Source organism: Lynx rufus, unplaced genomic scaffold (genome assembly GCF_022079265.1).
Source record: "Lynx rufus isolate CCGP_SWC_20201006 ecotype Redwood Valley unplaced genomic scaffold, mLynRuf1.p SCAF_44, whole genome shotgun sequence".
In the NCBI taxonomy this organism is placed as follows: domain Eukaryota; kingdom Metazoa; phylum Chordata; class Mammalia; order Carnivora; family Felidae; genus Lynx; species Lynx rufus.
In genome coordinates this window covers 1,774,146-1,798,019 of record NW_025814861.1, presented here as the reverse complement: position 1 = coordinate 1,798,019, position 23,874 = coordinate 1,774,146, and the positions used below count along the sequence as shown (strand labels likewise).

The 23,874-nt window shown below is 57.0% G+C and overlaps 1 protein-coding gene across 1 annotated transcript; it reads left to right on the top strand.

Annotated features, from left to right (window-relative positions):
- Positions 1–1,872: 1,872 nt before the first annotated feature.
- AIF1L (allograft inflammatory factor 1 like) lies at positions 1,873–22,168 on the top strand. Its single transcript, XM_047098195.1, has 6 exons — positions 1,873–1,903; positions 2,068–2,129; positions 13,053–13,119; positions 15,567–15,608; positions 18,968–19,130; positions 21,578–22,168. Exons 1-6 carry the CDS (start codon positions 1,873–1,875, stop codon positions 21,663–21,665), a joined length of 453 nt encoding a protein of 150 aa, XP_046954151.1. The 3' UTR covers positions 21,666–22,168.
- The last annotated feature ends 1,706 nt before the right edge of the window (positions 22,169–23,874 follow it).

Below are 23,874 nucleotides of genomic sequence, written 5' to 3'. Positions count from 1 at the left end.
CAACCACCGCAACTGGCCAGGGCAACGGGCCATCCGAGCCTGGACTGGGAAGTGTGTTACGAGGGCCACATTCCAGGTCAGCTCCCTCGTCTGGCCTCCAGGTGGAATATTTCCCATCGACCACGGGTCGTAGCTCCTAAGCCCTTCTCCCCTGCAAGTTTCTACTGTCTGCTTACGACACCCCAAAAAGTCATAAAAGTTATAACAGCCCCTGCTTGGTGAGAGGCGCTTGTCTCCTCCATTCTGCAGATCAGGACACTGAGGCTCAAGCAAGTACCTTGAGGACCTTGCCCAAGGTCACACGGCTTGGCTAGATCCAAACCCTAGGGGCAAATGGGCATCGGTGATGCTCACTCAGCAGGTGCTCACTGAGCTGGGGAAGTGGGGTCCTGAACTGCTGCTGTCCTTGGCATTAGCCCACCTTGGGACATTCCCTTCTGTCCTGCCCCCTTCCTTGGGACAGCCTGGCCACTTCCTCCCCTAGGGACAAACACAGAAGAAAAGATGGCCAGCTGGTCCCAGGATCCCAACCCTAGGGGTCAAGACGTACAAGGCAAGTCTGTGAGGAAGGAGGTTTCCCAGATCCAATCCCCAGGGACATGCTTGTTTTGTGTGTGTTTGGATGTGTGTGTGTGGGGGGGGGGGGGCATCACTGGTGACCAAGTGTGCCGTCTTGCCCAGGACAGTCCCTGTTTGTGCCTGTGGCTGCCACCCTTCACTCTCAGAAATGTCCTGATTTGGACGCGAGACTTCATTACCTCCCTGTTAACTAGTCCCCGGTTCCTGCACCCTGAGCCCCACTCTTCCAGGAGGCAGCGGTTTGATTTATCATCGCAGTGGGCTTGCCAGGCCTTGGCTTCCTGACTTTTCCGTAAAATGGGAAGAGCCAGTGCGATTTCATAGAACTTTGAGAATTAAATAACATAAATATATCCTGTACTGATCTGGCTGTGTGCCACAGTGAGTGCCCAGGAAATAGATTTCGGGGGCACCTGGGTGGCTCAGTAGGTTGAGCCACGGAGTCTTGATTTTGGCTCAGGTCATGATCCCGGGGTCTGGGAATCCAGCCCAGCATGGGGCTCTGCACTGAGTGAGGAGCCTGCTTAGGATTCTCCCTCTCTCTCTCCTCTCCCCCTCCCTCTGCCCCTTTGGCCCACTTACACACTCTCTCTCAAGCGAAAACATAGATTTTAGTAACAAAACAGGAAAGCATCCCGATTTGACTTCAGGTGTCACTGATGTCCTAGTGACACTGTGTCATTACAAACAGAAAAGCAAACGCACAGAACGGCCTGAAAGCTTTCATAGTTTTCTTCCGAGGGTTAAAAGTAAAGATCTGGCCTGCCTTCCACGAGCGCGTGCTGCGCAAAGGGCCGCGGCGACTTAACAGCTTGGGCGGGTGGACGCCGGCTCTCCGCCCGCCGGGACGGTATCGGATCCTTGAGGCCACCCCAACAGCAAGTGCGTACTGAGATGGTCCCCAAGTTTCTTTAAGGGGAAACCGCGGCCCGGCGCTGGGAAGGGACTGGTCGAGGTCCCGGGAGGAGCAGGGAGGGAGGCGCTCACGGGCGGCCCCGCGCTGTGCATTTTCCGCGTCCTCCAGCAGAGGGGCGGGCGGCGGGCGCGGCGCCCCGTATAATAGCCGCTTTGATGCCGGCGGCCGGGCGGCGGGGCGGGAGGACCCGGGGGGGGGGGCGGGGGTGAGGCGGGTGGAGGGCGGGAGGGGTGTGTCCGGCCTCCCGCGCCATCCCTCCGCCCCTCGGTGCGGCCGCCACACGCCGCCGGAGCTCGGACCCGGCGCCAGTTCCCTCGTCGTCGTGCCTCGCCGCGGCCGCCCAGCCCGGAGCCGGCGGGAGGAGCCCCGCGCTCGCCATGTCGGTCGCGCTCGGCAACAGGTTCCAAGGTAGGCGCCGCGGTCCCCGCGCCCCTGCCCCGCCCCCCCCCCCCCCCCCCCCCCGGCGCGGAGTCCCCCGCCCGCCACCTGCGCGCGCGGAGCGCGCGGCGTCGTCCGCCGCGCGGGGCCCGGGGAGACCCACGCTTCCCGGGCCGCTTCTTTGTCTCCGGCAGGAGGGAAGGCGTTCGGCTTGCTCAAAGCCCGGCAGGAGAGGAGGCTGGCCGAGATCAACCGGGTAAGCGCGCGCCGCCAGGGCGGACGGCGAGTTTCCCCCGAGTATCCCAGAGCCCCCCGGGGCCCGCCCCCGTCTGCGAGGCTGTGCCTGGAGCCGCCTCAACCCCCTCTCTCCTTCCTCTGGGCTTCCCCCGATTCCTTCCCTCGGCCCCTGCCCCTGTGCCTCCCGCCTCCAGGTAGGTCCCCCCCTCCTCCCTCCCCCTCCTCCTCCCGCGGCTCGGGTTGCAAGTCGTTACTCTTAGACTGGGGAGGTAGGGCCCGCCCAGGAGCTCCGGTGCCCCCGGGGGCCGGGGCTCCCCGGAAGCCCGCCTGGGACCAGCTGCAAGGATGTGGCGCAGGAGGGACCCCCCCCCTCCCCCCCATGTGTCCCAGCTCAGAGAGGCGAGGTGGCACAGCAAGTCCAGAGTCCACATGGGACCGCCGTTAGAACCCGGGGTCCAGGCTGCAGGCCAGTGCTCCACCCCCCGCCCCCACCCCACACCTCTTTCTCACTCCAACTTTTTAGGGAAGCTTCTCCGAGAGGCTTGATGCTTTTCTCATTGGCCCTGGTGGATTTCTATAAAGAAATCCTTCCTACTATGGCTGGGCGCCCAATGGGCGCTCCGTAAACGTTTGCGGAACGAGCATGTAAATCGTAGAAGATAAGGAAAAGTGTCAGGGCCTGCCTGGATTGGCCAAAACTCAAGGGCAGCACAGTCCTAGCTCTGGGGTTCTGTGAGACCTGGGCTCAGGCCTGGCCTCCATCGCGGACCAGCTCCGTGGCGATCAGCAAAGGCTCTCAGGGCGGAGTGGGGGTCACGATGAGGACTGGCTGAGGCAAGGCGCGGAGTGTGCGTGGTCCCGCACCTGCCAGGAGGGAAGACGTGGACGGTGCCAGAGTTGTTTCCCCGAGGCGGTCTCCCAGATTCACTCCTAACGGGCTCACCGAAACAAGACTAGCTATTCCCCCCGCCGGCTCCCTCAGCGGCTGGGCACCCAAGGTCCAAGCCCAGCTCAGAGTCCCGGCATGGGAAGCGGGTGAGTGTCATCGGGGTCCAGGCTGTGTGGAGGTGGGTCTAGGGGCTGCCTCTTGGGGGTAGTATTTCCTCTCGCTGGGGCTTGATTCCCTCCTTGATTCTTTTTGGAGGGCCTGGAACTAGGCAGCCTGTCTGATTTCATTCCACTGGCTGTAGGAATCCCATGCGGGGCTCTGGGGACCCAGGGTCCCTCCAAGTAAACTCTGGGCTCCTCTTTGCCATCATTGCCCTGCCCCCGGGTGCCATCTTGAGCACAGCTAAAAGGGAGACTGGACATCTGGCTGGGGCTCTCAGGGGTCCAAGCTGCTGGGCCACCTCCACAGCCAGCCCGCCCTTGGTCTTGGCTGCTCTTGCCCTCTGGACAGGAGCCTGGAACCCTGACCTCATACAGCCCCCTGGGCCACTCGGCCGGGCGGGTTCCAGGCTGGCTGAATCCACCCACAGCCGGCAGAACCCTGAGCCAGAGACAACTGGAGATGGGGGGAGAAGCGATTACAGTCAGACAAACCAGAGGAGCTGAGAATGTGGGGGACTTTCCATGCCAGTCCCCAGGGTGGGGGGGTGGGGTAAGCTACCGGGTTGTTTGGGGAGGTAGACTGGCTTGGCTCAGAAGGGAGTGGGGCTGTGGCTCCCAGGGGCTGATCTGGAGAGTGCTGGGACCGGGGAAGGTGAGCAAGGAGGGTCCACGTAACCACCTTGGGACCCCAACGCCCAGAGAGGGCAGGCAGCTGGCTCAGGTCACACAGAAGCAGAACTAGCTTCCTTTACCTGCCCACGTGCTATCCTGAGCCACGTCATGTGAACCCAGGGTGCTGTTGGGCCGCTGGATCAAACCATAGGAAGGGGACTCCAGGATCAAACCAGAAGTTTGAGCTGCTTCCCACCCCAGGAGGTCAAGGCGGCATGACCCCACAGTATGGAGTCATGAGTGGGGGTGAAGGGGTGGGCAGAGTGCTCGCTGGCTCTCTGACCTTGGGCCATCCGCGTGAGGTAGTGGTAGTTCATTGTCGTGATTTTTTCAGGGAGAAAATCTATGGAAAGCACACGGGAGAGCCGGCTGCTGTCATGATTGTTATCATCGGTTTGTTTGGCGCGTTAAGACGCGGGGAGGGGAAACCCAGGGGCAGGGTCTGTGACATGTCGCAGCCCCTGCTGGCTGCGCAGCTTGGGACAGACCCTTTCGTCTGGTGGAACCTTAGTCTTCCCTGCCTGCAACTCAGGGAGCAGTGATCCCTGCTCTGTTCCGAGTCCCTAGGACAGTCCGTGGAGATAAGCAGACAGACAGAAGCTCTTTGCAGACTCTGAGGGAGTCGCTCTGTTTGAGGGTCTGAGTCCGCTCCACCCACGACCATGACCGCAGCAGAAGTTCCCTGGGGTGGGCGGATTCTAGAGGGAACCTTGGCAGTTCGGATTGCTTTGCTTGGGGGTATAGCTTCAATGCCCCATTGGAGCAGAGCTTCTGGGGGGCTGGCCCGAGCAGTTTCCCAGTGGCCCTGCGGAAGCAGGGACGCATGGAGGATGGGGCTTCGTGACTCCCTTGCTGCATGTGCTTAAGTACCCCTGGGGCCGCTGCCTGGGGCAGAGCCCAGCCTGGCTGGCAAGTTCTGGGGGCTTCTCTGGGCCAACATCCCAGTTCCCTCTGGGGCCTTCCCCCCACCCCGGGCTGGGCCAGCTTCCAAGGGGTACCAGGGCAGCTCAGTCTTAGCGATTGCTGTTATAAGGGTCAGAAGTAAAAAACTGAAGGAGACTCGGGGGTACCTGGAGGTCCTGCGGGGCTGCATAGAAGTGCATGTTTTTTTTTTTCCTGGTTCTGCTTTAGTTTTCTTGATCATTTTCTGAGCACTTGGCATGTGCCAGGCAGCGTTCCAGGAGCACTTCAGGCAACATCTCGCTGCACGCTCACTCTGATGCCATGAGCGTCTATTCCCATTTTACAGAAAACAAGACTGGGGGGCCGGGGGAGAGGGTGGGATGAGTCAACCGCCTGGGTTTAAACAGCATAGACTGAAGATAGCCCCTGCGTCTCTGCCACGCGTGTGCGTGAGTGCGCGTGCTTGTGGGCGCATTCTCTGCACTACTGAGGCGGGCGGGACCTGCCAGCACCTCCCACTCCCCCACCCCCCACCCCCACACATAGCTGACATTCCCTGTGCCTTGGAGGCATGGCAGGTGACCCCGGGCCAGCCAGGCCTGGCCTTATCTGGCAACGGGACAGGGTCTCTCCAGTTTCCCCACAGGGACAGAGAGAAGCGATGGGGCTGGATGGGTGCCCCTCAGAGTGCCCTTATCCTTCCGACCGATTAGGAGGAGTGCAGAGGGCAGCGAGGGCTGCATCGCGAACTGGCCAGAGGCCAGGATCTTTAGCTAATGACTTGGGTTGTGCCTTCGCTCCGTGCACAGTGCTGCACATACATCGTCTCAGTGACTCCTCCGGGCAGAGCGTTTGTTTACCCAGATGCGCAGCAAGGATCTGTAAACATCCCCGGGGGACAGGGATTACTCAGGTTTTAGAGATGAGGACACGGAGGCTCAGCCAGGTGAAGTCACCGGCCCGAGGTCACCCGGCCAGCAAGTGGCAGAGCCGGGACTCTGACTCCAGACGGCACCCGTGGCCAGCCCGGGACGCTGTCCACCAGGTGGCCGTGGCCTAGCTGTGACACAGGCCGCTCCTGCTTAAGCGATAGGGATCTCTGGCTACTGTCCCGCCTTCCCCAGCCCTCCTGGGTCGAGTGAAGGGCACTTGGCATTCCCTATAGCATTTAGGGGCCTGATGGTTATTTCCAAACCCGGGTACCATCTGTACTGGGAAGAACTGGACACAGCAGGCTGGGCGTCTGCGCCCAGGGGTTTTGTATCCCCAGCGACAGGGGACCTCTGAGACCTGACCAGTGCCACCCTGTCCCTGCCCAGGCGAATGTGCCCAGCTGGCATCGCTGGGCACCGGTCTCTCTTGCTCCTCCTTAATATATTATAAGGGAGATGGTGATAAGCGGCCACGTGAGCCGCTGAGGATTCAGTGTCCCCACGGGTACAGCCGGTCTCGACCTTGGTGTGGCCGTGTCACAGGAAGCCGGGGATAGAATTTCGGTGGGGTCTGCTTCATTTGTGAAGTCGGTGGGGTGTTTTTCTTCAGCTGCCCCGTCTGCTGCTGGCCAGGATGCAGCATCCGGGTGAGGCCCCAAAGCTGCTGAGGGGAACGCGAGCCTGCTGTCCTCGCGGGTGCACGTTACAGCCTCCTGCCACGCACCGGGCCGGCCTGGCCCTTTAAGGGCCCGTGGGTTGCGTCAGAAGCATCTCGGCCCGGCCCAGTATGGTGCTGCCTGTCCTTGGGGGTTTCGCCCAGGGTTTCAACCACCAGCTCCTTGGATGGCCTCCCAGATGGTGATATCTGCCCGCCCCAAAATTCTGCTGCGGCTGATACATAAAGACAAGCCTGGAGGGCCAGGAGCAAGTATCCGGGAGCAGGTGCTAGAGGTACCAGCCCAGAAAGAGAGTTAAGTAGGGGGTGGGGGCGGGGCAGACAGGTGGCAGGGATCTGGAAGCCCGGACGCGGCGGGGGCTGCCAACCTCTGCTGGTTTTGGATATTCTCCCTTCCGGGCATGAGTATGCAGATGGGAATCCCAGGGATGGGTGGTAGGTTCTGATGGGCATCAGAGGTTGTAGACGACCGCGAGGCAGCAGTGAGCAGGTGTGGCCGTGGGCGCCGTCCCCTGGGGCCGAGATGGGAGCACTCTGTCCCGTGTGGATGGCCCATCCCTGCCGGGTCAGCCGGGTGTCCAGGGACAAATAGGGATGGCCAGAGGGTCAAGGCTTACCAGGAGGACTCCGTGGCACAATGTGGGACAGAGAGCTGTGGGTAGGTCTCTGCTTTTCCCCTTTTCACACCTAATCTCTTGGTGTGGCTTCAGTTTGGGCGACCCAAACACATAACTGTTAACACTTACATGTAGGAGTCCGGGCTCTTCCTATGCACTCAGCTCTTTTATTTTTGTTTTAATGTTTTTTTTTTTAATTTTTATTTTATTTTTGAGATAGAGAGAGAGCATGATTTTTATTTTATTTTTGAGACAGAGAGAGAGAGAGCATGAGCAGGGGAGGGGCAGAGAGAGGGGGAGACACAGCATCCGAAGCAGGCCCCAGGCTCCAAGCTGTCAGCCCAGAGCCCGACGCGGGGCTCGAACTCACGGAGTGTGAGATCATGACCTGAGCTGAAGTCGGACGCTTCACCGACTGAACCACCCAGGCGCCCCTGCAGTCAGCTCTTTTAATCCTCATGCCGCCCCACTGGGGGTGGGGGGGGCGGGGTTCTATCATTAGGATTACATTTTACAGATGAGGAAACTGAGGCCCAGAGTAGTAAAGCAAGTTGCCCAGGGCCACAGAGCTAAGAAGTGCTGCAGCTGGGATTTGAGCCCAGTCAACCTGATCCCACCTCCCTTCCTGTGACTTCTGCCCTGCACACCCTGCACCTAGGAGCGTTTATGTGGGTCCCCCGGCCATTGTGGCTTGAGGCAAGACCCTTTCCGTTCTGGGGCCTCAGTTTCCCCAGCCGTTGAACAAAGAGAACTGGCAGGATGCTCTGAGGAGTCCCTTACAGGTTCTCTGCCTCTGTGGTTGTTTTAACAATCCTGCCGCCTTCCTGGGCCTTGCCCGTGGACACTCTGGTTTGAGGCGTGACCGTCTGGCTGGCAGCTTCCTAGTTTTGACCCCACGCTCCTGCCTACTTGTGGTTTCTGACTCTTTGCCGGGGATTGACCGGGCCACCATTTCGTTCCAAGCCCCCTGCACCCCTTATGCCTGGAGGTCCTGACAGCACTTCGTGCAGCTGGGTAAACTGGTCGTTTGGGACAGTGGGTCGGAGTGGGAGAGGGTGCCGGGGGTGGAGTAATGCATCCACCCACCCTCCTCGTCCCCCTCGAGGGCTATAGGATCGTTCCCTGGCCTCCAGAATCACCTCCTGCAGCCGCCCAGGAGGAAAGGTAACGCTCAGTATTGACTTTCTTTGCCCAGAAGCCTGTGGCCAGGACACCCTCTTCTTGTTTGGGGCAAGGAGGGAGCTGGGCTGGTGAAGGGAGGCAGACAGACTTTGCTCGAATTGTTAAAACCTCATAACCTCGAGCAACCTCCCCGGGCCTCAGTTATCCGGTCTGTCCAATGGGAATACCCGGAAAAGGGAAAGGGAAGCCAACCACAGCCAGCCTAAGTCGGTGGGAAGGGGGTGTGCCTCCTAATCTATTTAATAGCCGATGATGGTCTGGACGATGAGCTGTGGGGGTTAGAAGTAGATCGTACGGATATAAATATCAGAAGACCGCAAGAATAAACAGCTAACGTTTATTTAGTAATTACTAGGTGCCAGGCACTGTATGAGCACTTTACATGTATTTATGCTTTCTTACTGCAACCCCTCGGGACAAGCCTGCGAGATCTTTCTCTCCTTCCTCCAGATGAAGAAACCACAGCACAGACGAATGAAGTAATTTTCACACAGCTACTAAGTGATGTCGATCCCAGGCATTCTGGCTCCAGCTTGCCGTCTGTTTCTCCTTTTGCTTGTGTTCTAAACATCTGCGGTGGCTTCTGTCTCTTTCTCCTCTGTCTGGGGGTCCAGAGTCAGGGCAGCGGGGGGGTGGGGGGGTGGCGGGGGGTGGTCCTGGAGTGTGGACACATGTAGGGTGCCTGCCCACCGGACATGGCTGTGCCCCGAGGCTGGACAAGGATACAGAGGGAGGACGCCTGGAGGTGGGGAAGTTGTGGGCTGCGCCTGAACAGGAACCAAGAATCCAAAGCTTGGAGCTGGGGTGGGAGCCGGCAGGCCCGCCCCTGGGACTCCCGCTTCTGCTGCCCACCTGCCTCCTCCCTGGCGCCCTGCCGAAGGCATGGTCCTCCCAGCTGCCCCAAGCCCGGGTTCAGCAGAGGCTGCCCGCCCACGCGTGAGCGGGTCAGCTGCCTGTCCCAGCCCTGGCCACCCTGTGGCTCAGGGCACTTGTCATTTTTGGCTCTAAGGAAACGTGTAATTCCAATCCCTGAGCCCCTCCAGTCTTGTATCACACGCATACGCCTTTGCAAAGCTGCTCTGCCAAGTGGAGAAAGTGATTCTGGGCTAAATGCCAGGCCTCTCCATTCAGTCAACAGATGTTTCCTAAGCACCTACTATATGCTGGGCACTGCCGTGTGTGAGGCTTCTGTGGGGCATGAGACAGTAAAGACGTCCTCCTGGAACCTCTGGCCAAAGGCTTGCCTCCTCCCGGCGTCTTTCCAACACCCGCTTTCTCGGGTCACTTTGATTCCTCAGCTCAGCAGGGAAAGAGCCCAGACAGCCCCCACTGTGGACTTGAATCCCAGCTCGGGCACTTGCCAGCCGTGCTGCTTTGCGCAAGTTATTTGTCCTCGCTGGGTCTCCGTTCTCTCAGCCCGCAAAAATTTCCTGGGCACCTGTTCTGTGGCAGGGGGAGACGGACAACGGACAGCACCCTTAATAAGCGCTACGTTGTAAGTTGTGTTAGGAGGCGGTTCCTCCCGTGGGATAGGAGGGATGTGCGGGAAGAAAGCGGGTTGAGAGTGGAGGCTGAGGACCGCGGTGGACAGGATGGATGGGATTTGCCTCCTGGAGAAGGTGAAAGCTGGGCAAATGGGTGAAGATGTTGAGGGAGAGAGCCATGCAGATGGGGGCGGACGAGCGCTGCAGACAGGGGGCGCAGCTGGAGCTACGGTTCCCAAGGTGGGAGCGAGCCTGGCATGGGGGAGGCACTCACTCTGGGGGGGGGGGGGAGAGAGGGGGAGAACCAGTTGGACAGCCTGTCACGTGGTCATAAGCACTAAGGAGAAAACTGACTCTATCATCGAGACAATAATCTGGACGCCCAGAGCTGCTGCACCTGCCGGCTCCGGGTCAGGCCCCGTGAACGAGAATCGCTCCCTGCTGGTCCTGGGTTCGTCTGTGTGCGATTTGTCTCCAAGACCAGGGACCATGTCCGAGCCTTGAGCCCAGTTTGCCTGGATCTCTAGAGGGGGTTGGTACATGATACGGACAGGCTCTGGCTGGCGCAGGATTTCTGGTCAACCAGAATGTGGGAGCGGGGAGGGCCCCCAGGTCTCTCGCCAGGGGCTCCCGGATGTTGGGCGTTGCCCGTGCCCTTCTGCCTCCCCACGAGGGTTTTCCAGTTCCTGAAATGGCAAAGCGGAGGGAACACAGGGGCCAGGCAGTGAACCGAACGTCAGCTAAATGGGTTCCATTTAAAAATTCTGAGATTATGAACTTCCTACTTTTACGAAATGTCCTTTGCTGAAGTCACGGCAACAGTCAGTGGTGATTGTTTAAAGTCTCTACTTGGCAAAATAAAACCTTGGCAGGTCTATATTAGCACCTCCCCTTATTTTTAACTTTTTTTTGGGAAATGTTTTCTTCTGCGTTATCCCCAAGTCTGGGAACCACGGACCTGTTTGTCCCTCTGCTGTGCAGATAATAGGACCTGTGACCCTGGGAGGTGCCTGGTGTGTTCAGGGTCACAGACAAGAGGTAATTGTCCTACTTTTGGGCAGAGAATGGGACTGGGGAAAAGAGCAGTGGAAAAGAGCTAGGAGAGGGAGCCAAGAGGAAGAGAAGTCCTGGACCGAGCCAGCCGGGGGTGGGGGGGGGGGCGGGAGCCTCCCGGGCTGCAAGAGACAGTCATAGCTCCAGCTAAGTGGGGGCAAGACCGTGCGTGGCACATGGTACCGAGGTCCGATGTGAAGCTGTGGCCGAGCCATACCAGGGGCCCTGGGGTTGCCCTCTGTGAGGCTGCTGGAGGCAGAGACAGACCCTGGGGTCCAACAGACTCAGGTTCCAAACCAAACCTGCAGGGACTTCAGACATGTGATTTAACCTCTCTGGCCCTGCTGTTCCCACCTCAGTGAGATAGCACAGTGCCTGCCCAATGCAGAAATCCTGCACCAGCCAGAGCCCGTTCAGGGATATGGGTCCAAGCAAATTGAGCGCAAGGGGTGGGACAGCCCCCAGAACCAACAAGGGGAGCCGCACTGGCAGGTGGGTGTCTCCTTCCCTGTCAAAGGGGGCTGAGTTAATTTGGAGGAACTTGAACCCTGGAAGGGATCATATTCTGCCTCGTGCTTAGATATACTTGTTGCCTGAGCCCTGACGTGCAAGTACAGACTTTGTCATCAGTTAGTGGGGCATGACAGCGGGAATTTAGAAACAGATTGAGTGATTGATCTAGATAATATTTAATGTGATTTTATTTATTAAGTTTATTTATTTATTCTGAGAAAGAGAGAGAGGGAGGGAGGGACCGAGTGGGGGAGGGACAGAGACAGAGAGGGACAGAGGATCCAAAGCCGGCTCTCTGCTGACAGCAGGGAGCCTGATGCGGGGCTTGAACTCATAAACCGCGAGATCATGACCTGAGCCGAACGAAGTTGGATGCTTAGCCCCCTGAGCCACCCCGGCGTCCCATTTAACATCATTTTAAGCATGAGCTTCCTGTAATTTAACGATAAGGACCTTACTTCCTTGGTCTCACCTGCTCCCTTGGTGCCTCGAACAGAGCTGTATACCCTGTGGCCCCTTAAATGAGTGGAGGTCCCATGCCCGTGTTCGGTCTGCTCCGTAATGAGGAAAGCAGTGGCCAGAGAGGAGAGGGGATTTGCAGAATCTGGTGCTAGGATGGGAACGTGGCCTCCGCTTTCCCAGAGGACAGGAGTATTTCCCTGAATGCAGGCTCCAGGGCTGCCTGAAGATCAACAAGGCAAGTAAGCTACCTGGCCAAACAGGTACTTACTAATTTGTAGTGTTTTTTTGTTTTTTTTAACGTTTATTTATTTTTGAGACAGAGAGAGGCAGAGCATGAACAGGGGAGGGTCAGAGAGAGGGAGACACAGAATCGGAAGCAGGCTCCAGGCTCCGGGCCGTCATCAGCCCAGAGCCCGATGCAGGGCTCGAACTCACGGACCGTGAGATCGTGACCTGAGCCGAAGTCGGACGCTCAACCGACTGAGCCACCCAGGCGCCCCTGCAGTGTTTTGTTTTAAAGCCAGATGAATGCCTGCCATCCGCCCATCTTTGGGTGTTGGGATGAAGGATGCAGGCTGTTCATGAGATGAAATTAACTTGAAGCTCTGGCTGTGTGCGCCTCAGTTTCCTCATCTGTAAAATGGGAGCGATAATAGTAACTAACTTTTGGACCCACTGGGAGATCCCAAGAGATCGTGCAGGTTGGTGTTTCCTTCCGGAGGCTGATGTTAGTGTCCCCCACCCCCCCCCCCACAGGCCCCTCCCCCCACCTGGTTCTGAAAGGCATCATTTGAGGGGACGGTAGCCCTGTTTTACAGGTGAGAGGGTAAGTGACCTCCCAAGGCTAGAGCAGAGGCTAATCATACAAGAGTTGCTGTTTATTGAGCACTTGCTGTCTTCCCAGAGTCATACATACACGCTCCTTGGCGGCTCTTAACAAACTGGAGGAGTAGCTATGATAATTCTACCCATTTGTCAGATAAAGCAATCGAGAGGCAGACAGGAATTCGTATGCTGGGGTCACATCCCTAAGGAGTTAATGCTAGAACCAGGCAGCTTGCCTTTGGGGCTCGTGGCCCCGTGGACCTTGGAGCTGGGGTGCCCTGCTGGGGCAGGCCCAGTTCCCCACACTGGTAATTCGGAGGCCGACTGAAGGTATTTAGGGCAGGCCCTCCGGGCGGCACCCCGGGCTGCTGAGCATACTTCCTGCCCACGGCATGGACTGCAGATCTGCCTCTGAGGGGTTGACAGGAGGCCAGGGCAAACACTGGGGCCTCCTGCCCTGCCTGGCCAAGCCCGGCCACCTGGCATGGGAGCAGGCACCAGGGCGATGGGCCTACGTGTCAGTGAGCTCTGCCCATTGACCCCGCGCTCAGCACTCTTCTTTTGCCTTTCAAGGAGTTTCTGTGTGACCAGAAGTACAGTGATGAAGAGAACCTGGTGGAAAAGCTCGCGGCCTTCAAAGGTAAGCTGGGGCTGTCTGCCCCACCCTCCCTGACAGAGCTGGGCTGGCCCCTGGCACGTAGGATTCCTTACCCCGCAGAGCCAGGCTGAGCCCCCGTTTCTTCCAGGACGCCCCTTCCCAGAGGGCCGTGAGGTGGGGGGCGTGGGCGCGGGCACGGGCCCCTCCACCTGTCTCCACGCCACCCCAGGCCCCTCACCCTCGGCCGCGGGCCCAGCCTGGCCCCTCTCCCCGCAGCTGCCCGGCAGGCAGGGCTCAGGCTGGCTCCCGTCCGCTGCTGTCCAGGCCCTGCTTGCTCCCGGGGCCCCAGCACACAATCAGCTCTTTGTAGCAGCCCTTGCCTTTCCCCTCCGCGGGGGAGCGGCTCGGGAGCCCCTGCGCAGAATGGACGTTTGTGTCGCCACAGTGGGGCAGGGGGCAGAGTTTCTGCCCATTGAATCCCAGCAGCACGGGATGAAAAGAAAACAGGGCCTGGGAGCCCGCGCGGGGAGGGGGCGGCATAAAGGTCCCTCTGTTCCGGGCCCTGGCGCTTGGTTCCCGGCCAGCGGCTCGAAAGGAGAGGAGCCGTGCACATAAGGAGCGGGACAGTCCCACCTTTCCTGCCTGGGAGATGCACCGGGTGTGCAGGGAGCCCTGGCCGCTGGAGGACCTCGGCGGATATCCTCGAGGCCGCCTTCCCCCTACACCCCCCCCCAACCCCCGAAGCCTTGGCAGTGTGGGCATCCTCCCTGCTCCGAGGCCAAGGGCCTGCCAAGTGCTCCTCAGGCTGCCAACAGCTTAGTTGTCCTGAGGCAGGACACTGATGGCGAAGCATTCGTTGAACGTTGACCTTGGGGGAAGCACTTGGAATGCTGTGTTGGGAGCTCCCCCCAACTCATCCCAATTCGGCCAGGAGGGAGACGGGGGTGAGCTCGAACTTACAGATGAAGAAACTCGGGCTCAGAGAGGTGGGCTTGCTTGCGTGGGGTCACACGGCCCGCCGACGGTTTGTCTCCTTCCAGAGCCCCTGCTCTGAACCGTTATGCAACGCGGCTCCTAACATTAACAAAAAGAAAAGCTAGAACAAAGACACGCCCTGTCCCGCCGCCCGAAAGAGAGCCACGCAAAGGAGGAGCAGTCCATTCCCTTCTGTCTGGGTACCAGGGAGGTGGCTCTGGGAGGAGGGACAGAAGTCTCCCCTCCTTGTCTTCCTTGGGATGGAGGGTTGGGTCCATCAGGGCAGAGTGGGACCACAGGAACTTACCTTGGAAGCAAAGGGGCTGTGAAGGTTTTCAAATCATTCACTCATTTGACCTCCAAATGAGCACCTACTATGTGCCAGGGCCCCTGCAGGCCTGGGGCTACAATGGGGAATACACAGAGAGCCCTGCCCAAGGGAGAGGCTAGCGGGGGAGGGTATGGCAAAGAGAAAGGCAATGCAGGGCGTGCAGATGGGGTAGGTGCTTTGTGGGGGTGGCAGGGACCAGCCCGAAAGGCTGGGGAGCCCTGAGAATAGCTGGGAGGAACATTCAGGCCAGCATGTCCCAGCAGGAGCGGGGTGTGGGGGGGGGGCGGGGGAGTGGATGGGCCAGAGGCAGCAGGGCCAGTGGGAGTGGAGCAGAGGTGAGGGAGGAAGAGGCCGCCCAAGAGGCTGGAGGGCAGGCGCTCATGAAGGTCACAGGGACCTTCCAGGAAGACCTTGGGCTTCCCATGCTGGCTGTTCAGTGCAAAATAGACCTTGAGGGCCCTGCAGTTTTGTGGCGGGGGTGACCTGCCCAGGGCCACACGCTGCCCTCGTTAGAAGACACCAGGCTCATTGCCCTGCATATTCTCCCTTACTGTTGGGGGTTCCCGGGACCTCTTGATCAGGGAGGCGTCACTCAAGGTCTATAGGGGGGGTTTAGGGGAGGGTCTGTGTACCCCGGGACCCTGTGTGTGCCACTTTGGGTCAAGGGCAGATCTATGGCGTTTCTCTTGGGAGAGCATCAGATTCTCAGTGGTGCCTACAGCCCCCCAGAAGGTTCAGAACCACAGGGACTCCTTAAATCTGACTGCCCATCAGAATCACCTGAGACACTCTGAAACCATACTAATTCCTGCCCCCTCCCCACCCTTTTCCAAACCCACTGAGTCTGTATCTCAGGGCCTGGGAACCTATTCTATTCTAGTCACTGTTGCCAGTGTGATTCAGATGCAGTCAGCGCAGGCTGGGGAGGGGGGGACCGGGGAGGAAGCAGCTGCCCCCTCAGCAGAGGGTCAGAGTGGCCCCCAGCACCTTTCTCCATGGCGCCTGTGGGAGAGGGGTGTGGGCAGGGCAAGCTCTCTCTCCAGAAACAATGGCTAAGATGACGGGACTCACGTCAAGTCCCCCGAGGAGGATGGTGTGGGCTCCCTCAGGGGAGCCCCTGGGACCCTCCAGGGGGGTGACCCTGATTCTGAGCTAATGCCGGGTTTTGCTCTGTGGTTTCCAGAGAAGTACATGGAGTTTGACCTGAACAATGAGGGCGAGATTGGTAAGTGAGGCCTCGGGTGTGCTGGGGGGGGGGGTGTTCGGTGGGTGGCGGGTGTGGGGTCCAGAGAGCCCCACTGACCCACTTGTGTGCGTGAGGGGCACACACGGAAACTTCCCTGTGGGCCGGGCCAACAAGCTGGTCTTACTTCTACCCTGGACCCACTGCCCCCAGACTCCTCTCCTCTCTGCTTCCCTCCCGCCCACATCCCTGCTCACACCTTAGGCTCCCATGCCAGGTGCTGGGGGGACCCAGGGTAGAGGGTATCACGCCTGCCCGGGGCTGGAGATGCTTAGGCTGTTGACGCCCTGGTCCAGGGGGCTGGCAGTTCCTTCGTCCTTGCCTTTGTATACTGTCCTGCCTTTGACATCGTGCTTCTGTGTGCCTTGCTTCCTGTCTTCCGGCAGACCCTTACTGTATCGTGTGGTCCAGGTGTGGGGGGTGACAAACGCCTGTCCCGTGGCACTCAGGTTCAAGACCGTATCTTGACCATCGCTAGGAATGCTATGACCTGGTCAAGGCCGGCTGAATTATCCCCATTTTACAGATGAGGAAACTGAGGCCCAGCAGGGTAACTGACTTGCTTGGGGCACGGGATGGTTAAGTGGCAGGCCCAGGGTCCAGATCCCAGCCTTTGTTTCTCAAACTGGCTTCCCGCCTCTGTTTTGCCCTGAGCTCAGTGCTGCTGCTGTTGCCAGTGTTTCTACCCCTCCTCTGTCTTGTCTCCTTCTCCTTTTAAAATACTAAAAACAAATTTTTTTTAACGCTTATTAATTTTGGAAGGGCAGAGAGACAGAGCGTGAGCGGGGGAGGGGCAGAGAGAGAGAGGGAGACCCAGAATCCGAAGCACGCTCCAGGCTCCGAGCTGTCAGCACAGAGCCCGACCCGGGGCTCAAACCCACGAGCTGTGAGATCACGACCTGAGCCGAAGTCGGACGCTCAGCAGGCGCCCCTCCTTTTTAAATATTTTTATCTTTTATTTTTCCTTAGAAAAAAGAAATTGGTGGCGGGGGGAGGGTTGCCTGGGTGGCTCAGTCGGTTAAGTGTCTGACTCTTGGTTTTGGCTCAGGTCATGATCTCACCGTTTGTGAGACTGAGTCCCACATCAGGCTCTGCGGCTGACAGTGCAAAGCCCGCTTGAGACTCTCTCTCTCCTACTCTCTCTCTCTGTCCCTCCCCCGCTCACGCTCTCTCTCAAAATAAACTTAAAAAAGTTAGGGTTATCAAATTAATGCATTTTCATGATAAAGAAAATTTAGAAAACATAGTAACGCACAAAGACAAAAATGTCACCTACAGTCCTACCTCCCAGAATATAAACTTTTTGGTTTACATCCTTCCATCCTCAGTTCTAATCACAAATGCTCTTTTATACCATTTTAGAGTCTGATTTTTTTCAAAGAATAATATAATGTGGGTATTTTGACATATGATTAACTTTTCTTTTGAAATTATAATTAATGGGTGCATAATATTTTGTTGCAGGGAAGGCCTATAATTTATTCAGCCAATGCCTTAGTATTGCCCATGTAGACAATTTCTAATTTTAAGCACTTTTTAAAAAAAATGTTTATTTACTTTTGAGAGAGAGAGACATAAAGCCCAAGTGAGGGAGGGGCAGAGAGAGAGGGAGGGAGACAGAGAGTCCGAAACAGGGTCCAGGCTCCAAGCTGTCAGCACAGAGCCCGACCCAGGGGTCAAACCCATGAACCAGGGGATCGTGACCTGGGCTGAAATAAGATGCTTTTTTTTTTTCTTTAATGTCTTATTTATTTTTGAGAGAGACAGCGTGTGAGCAGGGGAGGGGCAGAGAGAGAGGTAGACACAGAATCCGAAGCAGGCTCCAGGCTCCAAGCTGTCAGCACAGAGCCCGATGTGGGACTTGAACCTACGAACCGTGAGATCATGACCTGAGCCAAAGTGGGACACTTCACTGACTGAGCTACCCAGGCGCCCCCAATTTTGACTACTTTTTTTTTTTTTTAATTTTTTTTCCAACGTTTATTTATTTTTAAGACAGAGAGAGACAGAGCATGAACGGGGGAGGGGCAGAGAGAGGGAGACACAGAATCGGAAACAGGCTCCAGGCTCTGAGCCGTCAGCCCAGAGCCTGACGCGGGGCTCGAACTCCCGGACCGCGAGATCGTGACCTGGCTGAAGTCGGACGCTTAACCGACTGCGCCACCCAGGCGCCCCAATTTTGACTACTTTTAATCATCCTGTGAAGAGCATCTTTGTGCATGAATCTTTGTCCACATCGCCGATTATTTCTTTAGAGTAAATCTCAGGAATTAGACATTCTGGGTCAAAGGCTTTTGAAGCCTCTTGCCAAACCGCCTTCCAGAAAGATCTTGCCAATTCAGAGTCTGGCCAGCAGCATGGGGGAGACCTTTCACTTTTCCCCGCAGAGCGCTGCCCGGTTTTCTTTGAAATGCCCTGGACATCCTGGCACCTAGGGGTCTGGCATCTGTCCTGCCCACCCTGCTCTCGGGTGAGCTGGCGAACCACTCCCCTGGCCCTCAAGTGGGGCCCCCTGCCCCACTTCTGTGCCACCAGCCTTTGCCAACCCATTGTTCACAAAACAATATGAAGGAAATTGCCTAAGACCTTGGGAGCCGGAAGGTCAGGGGCAGCAATTCTGCAGAGAGTAGTGACTTTTTGGTGCCTCCCTTGTTTTTCTTGAATTTTATTCTTTTGTTGGTTTTCCTGCTCTGCAGGATATTTTTGGCATCCTCTCCCTGCCAGCGAGGCGGAACCCTAGGACCTCTGGCTGGGAGTGGCAGGTAGAGAGAAGCTGCCACCGGGCCCCTGGCAGAGTGACTTTCCATGCCTGGGGTCAAGTCAACTCCCTGACCCCACCTTGCGGGGCAGTGACTTCCTGGGTAGCGGGAGCGGCGGGCGACAGCTCACCCTCACCTCGGGGGGTCCGCGGACGTGACAGAATAAAGAATCTGTTACCAAACACCTGCTTTGTGCCGGATACTTCTCGCACGTCGTCCTTCCAAATGATCCCATCAACCCATTTCGCCACTTACGGGAGCAGAGTTTCAGAGAGGTTGAGTAGTTTGCCCCAGGTCCCACAGCCGGAAGAGCAGAGGTGGATTCCAACCCAAGTCTGTTGGATTCTAGATGCCCATGTCCCTAACCGCTAGTCTATACTGTTTCCAAAGAGAGCAGGGAGGGCATGATGGGCTCGTTCACCCCGGAAGAGAAAGGCATGTCCCCAGGGAGGGGCTGTCCTGCTGGGCTCCTTCGAGTGGGTGCGGGGTGGGGCCGGCAGGGGGGTGGGGGGAGCTTTGCCAGCTTCCTCGCTTGGTCCACAGCCTGTCTCCACTTAACGGATCTGCTTTCTCCTCCGGCAGACCTGATGTCTTTAAAGAGGATGATGGAGAAGCTCGGGGTCCCCAAGACCCACCTGGAGATGAAAAAGATGATCTCAGAGGTGACAGGTGGGGTCAGCGACACCATCTCCTACCGTGACTTCGTGAACATGATGTTGGGGAAGCGGTCGGCTGTGCTCAAACTGTGAGTACCGCCCGCCTCTCCTGGGGCCCCTGAAGTCAAAGTCACTTTCGCGCGGAGAGAATTCCTTGGGTGGTGTACTGGACCAGGTTCTTAATTTGTCTGAACCCGATTTCCTTATGTGTCAAACGGTCACATTAACGTGTACCTTGCAGGCAGAGTTCGCCTGTAGCAGAACTTCCTGTAGAGTCAGCACGCAGTAAGCCGCAACCGTGGTGGTGACGGCAGTGATAAATCTACTGGGAAACCTTCTGAGCCTCAGTTTCCTCATTTGTCAAGTGGTTCTACTACCCTACGGGGTTGTTGAGAGCATCATAGAGTTAACAACCGGCTCCCAAGGGAGGCGGGGTTCAAATGTCGATGGTGTTACTTGCTCCCGAACTGCCCCTGGGCAAATCCCCTTAGATCCCCAAGTCTCGGTTTCTTCCTTTGTAAGAGAGAGAGGATAATAAGTCGTCCCGAGGGCTGATGAGATAACACATACGAAGCCTCCAGCCCGGTACTGGCTGATGGCAACCACCTAGCATGTGGTGGCCCAAATCACACTTCATAGGTTCTGCCCAGTGCACAGAAGCACTACAGACAGATTCCCTGGGGAGTCTGTTGCATTGAACGTACAAATGAAAATATACCAAGCTCTTTTGTCATGAAGGGGGAGGTTGAGGCCCAGGGAGGCTGAAGGACTGCTCATGAGCCCACGGGTCAGGCCGCAGAGCTTTAAGTGTGGGGTGGGGTGGGGCAAGAGGTATGGCGGGACAACCATCAAGGTTAGACGGCGGTGCACCTGCGAGGCCAGATGGCAGCCAGCAGGAGGCCTGATGTTTTTGGAAAACACCTAAGATTTAGTGCATTTACCGCGTGTCGGGTACTGGTCTACCCACTGACTCCGTAGATTTATCATGTATTAATTTAGCAAATATTTGCTGAGCACCAGCTATGTACTAAGGATTATTCTAGGCGCTGGGGACACATGAATTGCCGGGCTCGTGGAGCTTCATTCTAATGACAAGAGACAGACAAACACAAAATCAAAACCCCGAGAAAGCTGAAACGCCAGATTGCAATGGCGCAGTACAAAGAAAAATAAAGTGGACGAGAGGAACAGAGATGGATGGGATGGTGGACAGGGAAGATATCATTGAGAAGACAGCTTTTGACCAGAGCCCCGAAGGAGGGAGATGTGAAGAGATGAGCCATGTGAAGATCTGAGGAAAAGCATTCCTGGCAGAGGAAACAGCAAGTGCAAGGGTCCTGAGGCAGAACTGTGCTTGTGGGCTTAAAGGAAAAGCATGGAGGCTAGTGTGTCTGGCCATCAGTGAGCACAGTGAGTGAAGATGAGTTTGCAGAGACGGGCAGGGCCAGGTGACACGGGACCTTGTAGGTCACGGTCCCACTCAGCCCTTGGCACTAATGTGGAGGGATGCCATTGGATGACTTTAAGCTAGGGGCTGACTTTTTTTAAAAAATATTTATTTGTTTATTTAGAGAGAAAGAGCATGAGTGGGGGAGGGGCAGAGAGAGAGGGAGAGAGAGAATCCCAAGCAGGCCCCACACTCAGCACCCAGCCGGATGCAGGTTTCGATCCTGCGACCTCAAGATCACGACCGGAGCTAATGTCAAGAGTCAGACGCTTAACTGACTGAGCCACCCGGGCACCTTGGGGCTGACTTTTAAAAGCCTCTGTCTGCGGTAGGGGTGAGAGTGGCCGCAGGGAGACTGTGCAGGCACGAGATGAGGCCACTCAGCCTGGAGAGGGTACAGAGGAGGTAGGCAGAAACCGTTGGAATCGGGAATGATTTGGGAGACAGAACTGGAAGATTTGCTTCCATGCCCAGATATGGGATGTGTATAGGCTAACCAGGAGTCAGATGATTCTGATCTGTCTGGGGTCTGAGTCACCGAGTGACGTTGCTGTTTGCTTTAGGGGCAGCGCAGGTGGGGAAGGCAGGGATCGAGGGTTGAGTTTTTAGGGGCGCCTGGGTGGCTCAGTCGGCTGAGCGGCCGACTTTGGCTCAGGTCACGATCTCGTGCTTTGTGAGTTCGAGCTCAGCGTCGAACCGCGAGGTCATGACCCGAGCCAAAGTCGGCCGCTTAACCGACTGAGCCACTCAGGTGCCCCTCCTAGATGTTACCCCCGAAGGCTTGGGAGGTTCTTGAACACCTGAAGGGGCTTTGAGCAGAGCCATGGCCCAGCCTAGCTCTGCCTCCTCCCGGGAGCGTGTTTAGGGGAAGACGCATGGCTTAGAATACAGAGTTCTCTGCACGTTGGTTTTCTCTTCTGCGAAAAAGGGGCTAGCCACCCCTTCCACACAGAGAAGATCCCATGGAGAATGGGCGCAAGGGCATTCTGTTGGGGACCCTACAGACCCGAGGGCGGGGATGATCTTTCCCCTGATGAGGGAAGGAATCCTAATCCTGTTTGGTTTTTTTTTCTCCATCTTCCAAACCAGAGTCATGATGTTTGAAGGAAAAGCCAACGAGAGCAGCCCCAAGCCAGTTGGTCCCCCTCCAGAGAGAGACATTGCCAGCCTGCCCTGAGGACCCCCGTCTGGACCTGCCCCCATTCCTCCCCCCTAATCTTGCTGCCCTTCTTGACTCATTGTGATTTGTCTTCTTTGTTTTGTTTGGTCTTTGTGCGTTTGTTTATTTTTTTTAATCAGCAGAACCGGTGATCACTTTGTAAAGCACAAATTATCTGCCTTCGAGGGGCTCTGGGTCGGGGAGTTCTGAGCCTTGGTACCCTCCCTCTGTTCTTCCCTCCTCCCCCCTTCCCTGTGCAGAAGGGCTGACATCAAACCAAAAACTGGAGGGGGCAGGGCCAGGACGGGGAGCCTGGAACGCTGTGGTCCTCATGTTTGGAGCTGGCACAGTCCATCTTTCCAGGGTCTTGGAGCTAAGTCCAGGCTTGCTGACCTGGCCCTGGTGAGGACCGCAGCCCACTCTCGGAAGGCCCTGGAGTAGGTTTCCTCGGACAGCTCTGTGCTTCCGTGCTCTTAGGTTGTCTAGGGCGTGGCCACTCAGTGTCCCATTTCCCCAGCTGATTCCGCCTCAGTCCACACTTCTCATCCTCAGGGAGGTGACAGAAGGAGAGAGGGAGAGAGCGGCTTGGCAATCTGAGCCCTTCCAGAAGGTTCCAGAAGGAATCCTCAGGCCTTGCCTGCAGCCACACCTTTATGGGCAGCTCAGAGGGAAAGTGCAGCCCCCTTGCCCTTTGCTGGGGCAGCAAAGGGGGTAGAAGGGAGGCGAGGGGCCTTGGGAGGCGTGTCAGTTCAGTCTGGTGGCACCTTTCGGGGAGGATGCTGAGGGCAGCAGGATAGGAAAAGGAGGAATAGAGTACTTACGGCAAAAAGTCAGCCCCACTAAATTAGCCAAGAGCTGAGAAACAGAAGGTTGCCTTTCTGATCCCAATCTGCTTGAAACCTGACTGTGCCCCCCCTATTTGCCTTACCACCTTACATCATTCATTCATTCATTCATTCCCCCATGTAGTCATTCAACAGATATTTATTGACCACGTATTATAAGCTTTAAGCCTCCCCACTTTGTCCCGACATGTGCCTGTCCTCTCACCCCTTTCTCCATCCCAAAACTTTGAGCTTGGGGATTGGATTGGGGTCCCTTGTGATGGACTCCCAGTGTTTTAGGACCCTGATCTGCTCTGTAGGTTAGCTGGACCGGACCTCTCGTTTCACAGGCGAGAAAACTGTGGTGTTCACAGGGATTAAGTGCCTTGCCAAGGGGTTAATCAGGAGATGGAAGTTTGGACTGGAACCCAGGTGTTCAGATGCCATGCCCATGCCTCGTCTCTGCCCTGGGCTGTCTCAGTCAGTGATGCCAACAAGAGAAGGTGCAGGGAGGGGAAATCTCCTAGGTCAACGATTGAGGAAGGCCCTGGGCCAAGACTCACCTTTCCCAGTGCCTCCAGGTCAGCAACAGGGTTTGGGTAAGGGCCAGGGTGCTCTCCAATTCTGCCTTCCCTAGAGCTTCTCTGCCAAGCCATTTCTCAGAACTCCTACAGGAAGGTGTCAACACTCAGCCCCATCTTGGCTGAGCAGGGACCCCAGCCCTGACCCCATCTGTTCCGGAGTCCCTTATACCGCCCACTCAGGACTTAGATGCACTCATCCATTGAACATATTTATTAAACACCTGCTATGGGCCAAGAGCCAAGGACCCAGAAGTGAACTGGACAGACTCATAGAATTTAGAGTCCTGTGGGGAAGTCAGACCCAGGCAACGACGAGTGAGGTGAATGTTAAGAAAGAGGGGACTATGGGGTGATTGCACTGCAATCCTGGGCCCGAGACTGAGCCAAGAGTCTTGGAGAAGTCTTCACCAATCGTTAAGTGGAAACGTCTGGGTGCTGTTGGAGGGGGGAGCCAGTGTGGGCTCCCTGCAGCTCCTTAGTGACCCATAATCAAGGGCCCAGGGAGCTGCCCTTAGAGCAGCTTGGGGGAGTGGAGCAGGTGGAGGATGGGGAAATGCCCGGTTGGGTTAATCTACTAGTCTCAACCAGTTCAGGAGCAAGATTATTTGGCCATGACTGGCTGATCCTCAGCCTAAGGAGCTGCTTCAAATGCACAAGCCTAGTTGAAGTTTAAACCCCAGCAAAACAGTTCTCCCTGCAAATGTAAAATCTTACTCCCTCACCTCCTCTGCCTTTCCCACCCCCCACCCCCCACTCTGGAGATCATTAGATGAACAGCTGCCTGTCCCCACCCCTTCCCACTGTCCTCTCTTTGGGACA

What these genes read in the sequence shown, in the direction of transcription:
- AIF1L (XM_047098195.1), top strand. Translation starts at nt 1,873, where the DNA reads ATGTCGGTCGCGCTCGGCAACAGGTTCCAAG. An exon ending in GGCTGGCCGAGATCAACCGG is followed by an intron (nt 2,130 to 13,052) that starts GTAAGCGCGCGC and finishes TTGCCTTTCAAG; the next exon opens with GAGTTTCTGTGTGACCAGAA. An exon ending in CGGTCGGCTGTGCTCAAACT is followed by an intron (nt 19,131 to 21,577) that starts GTGAGTACCGCC and finishes CTTCCAAACCAG; the next exon opens with AGTCATGATGTTTGAAGGAA.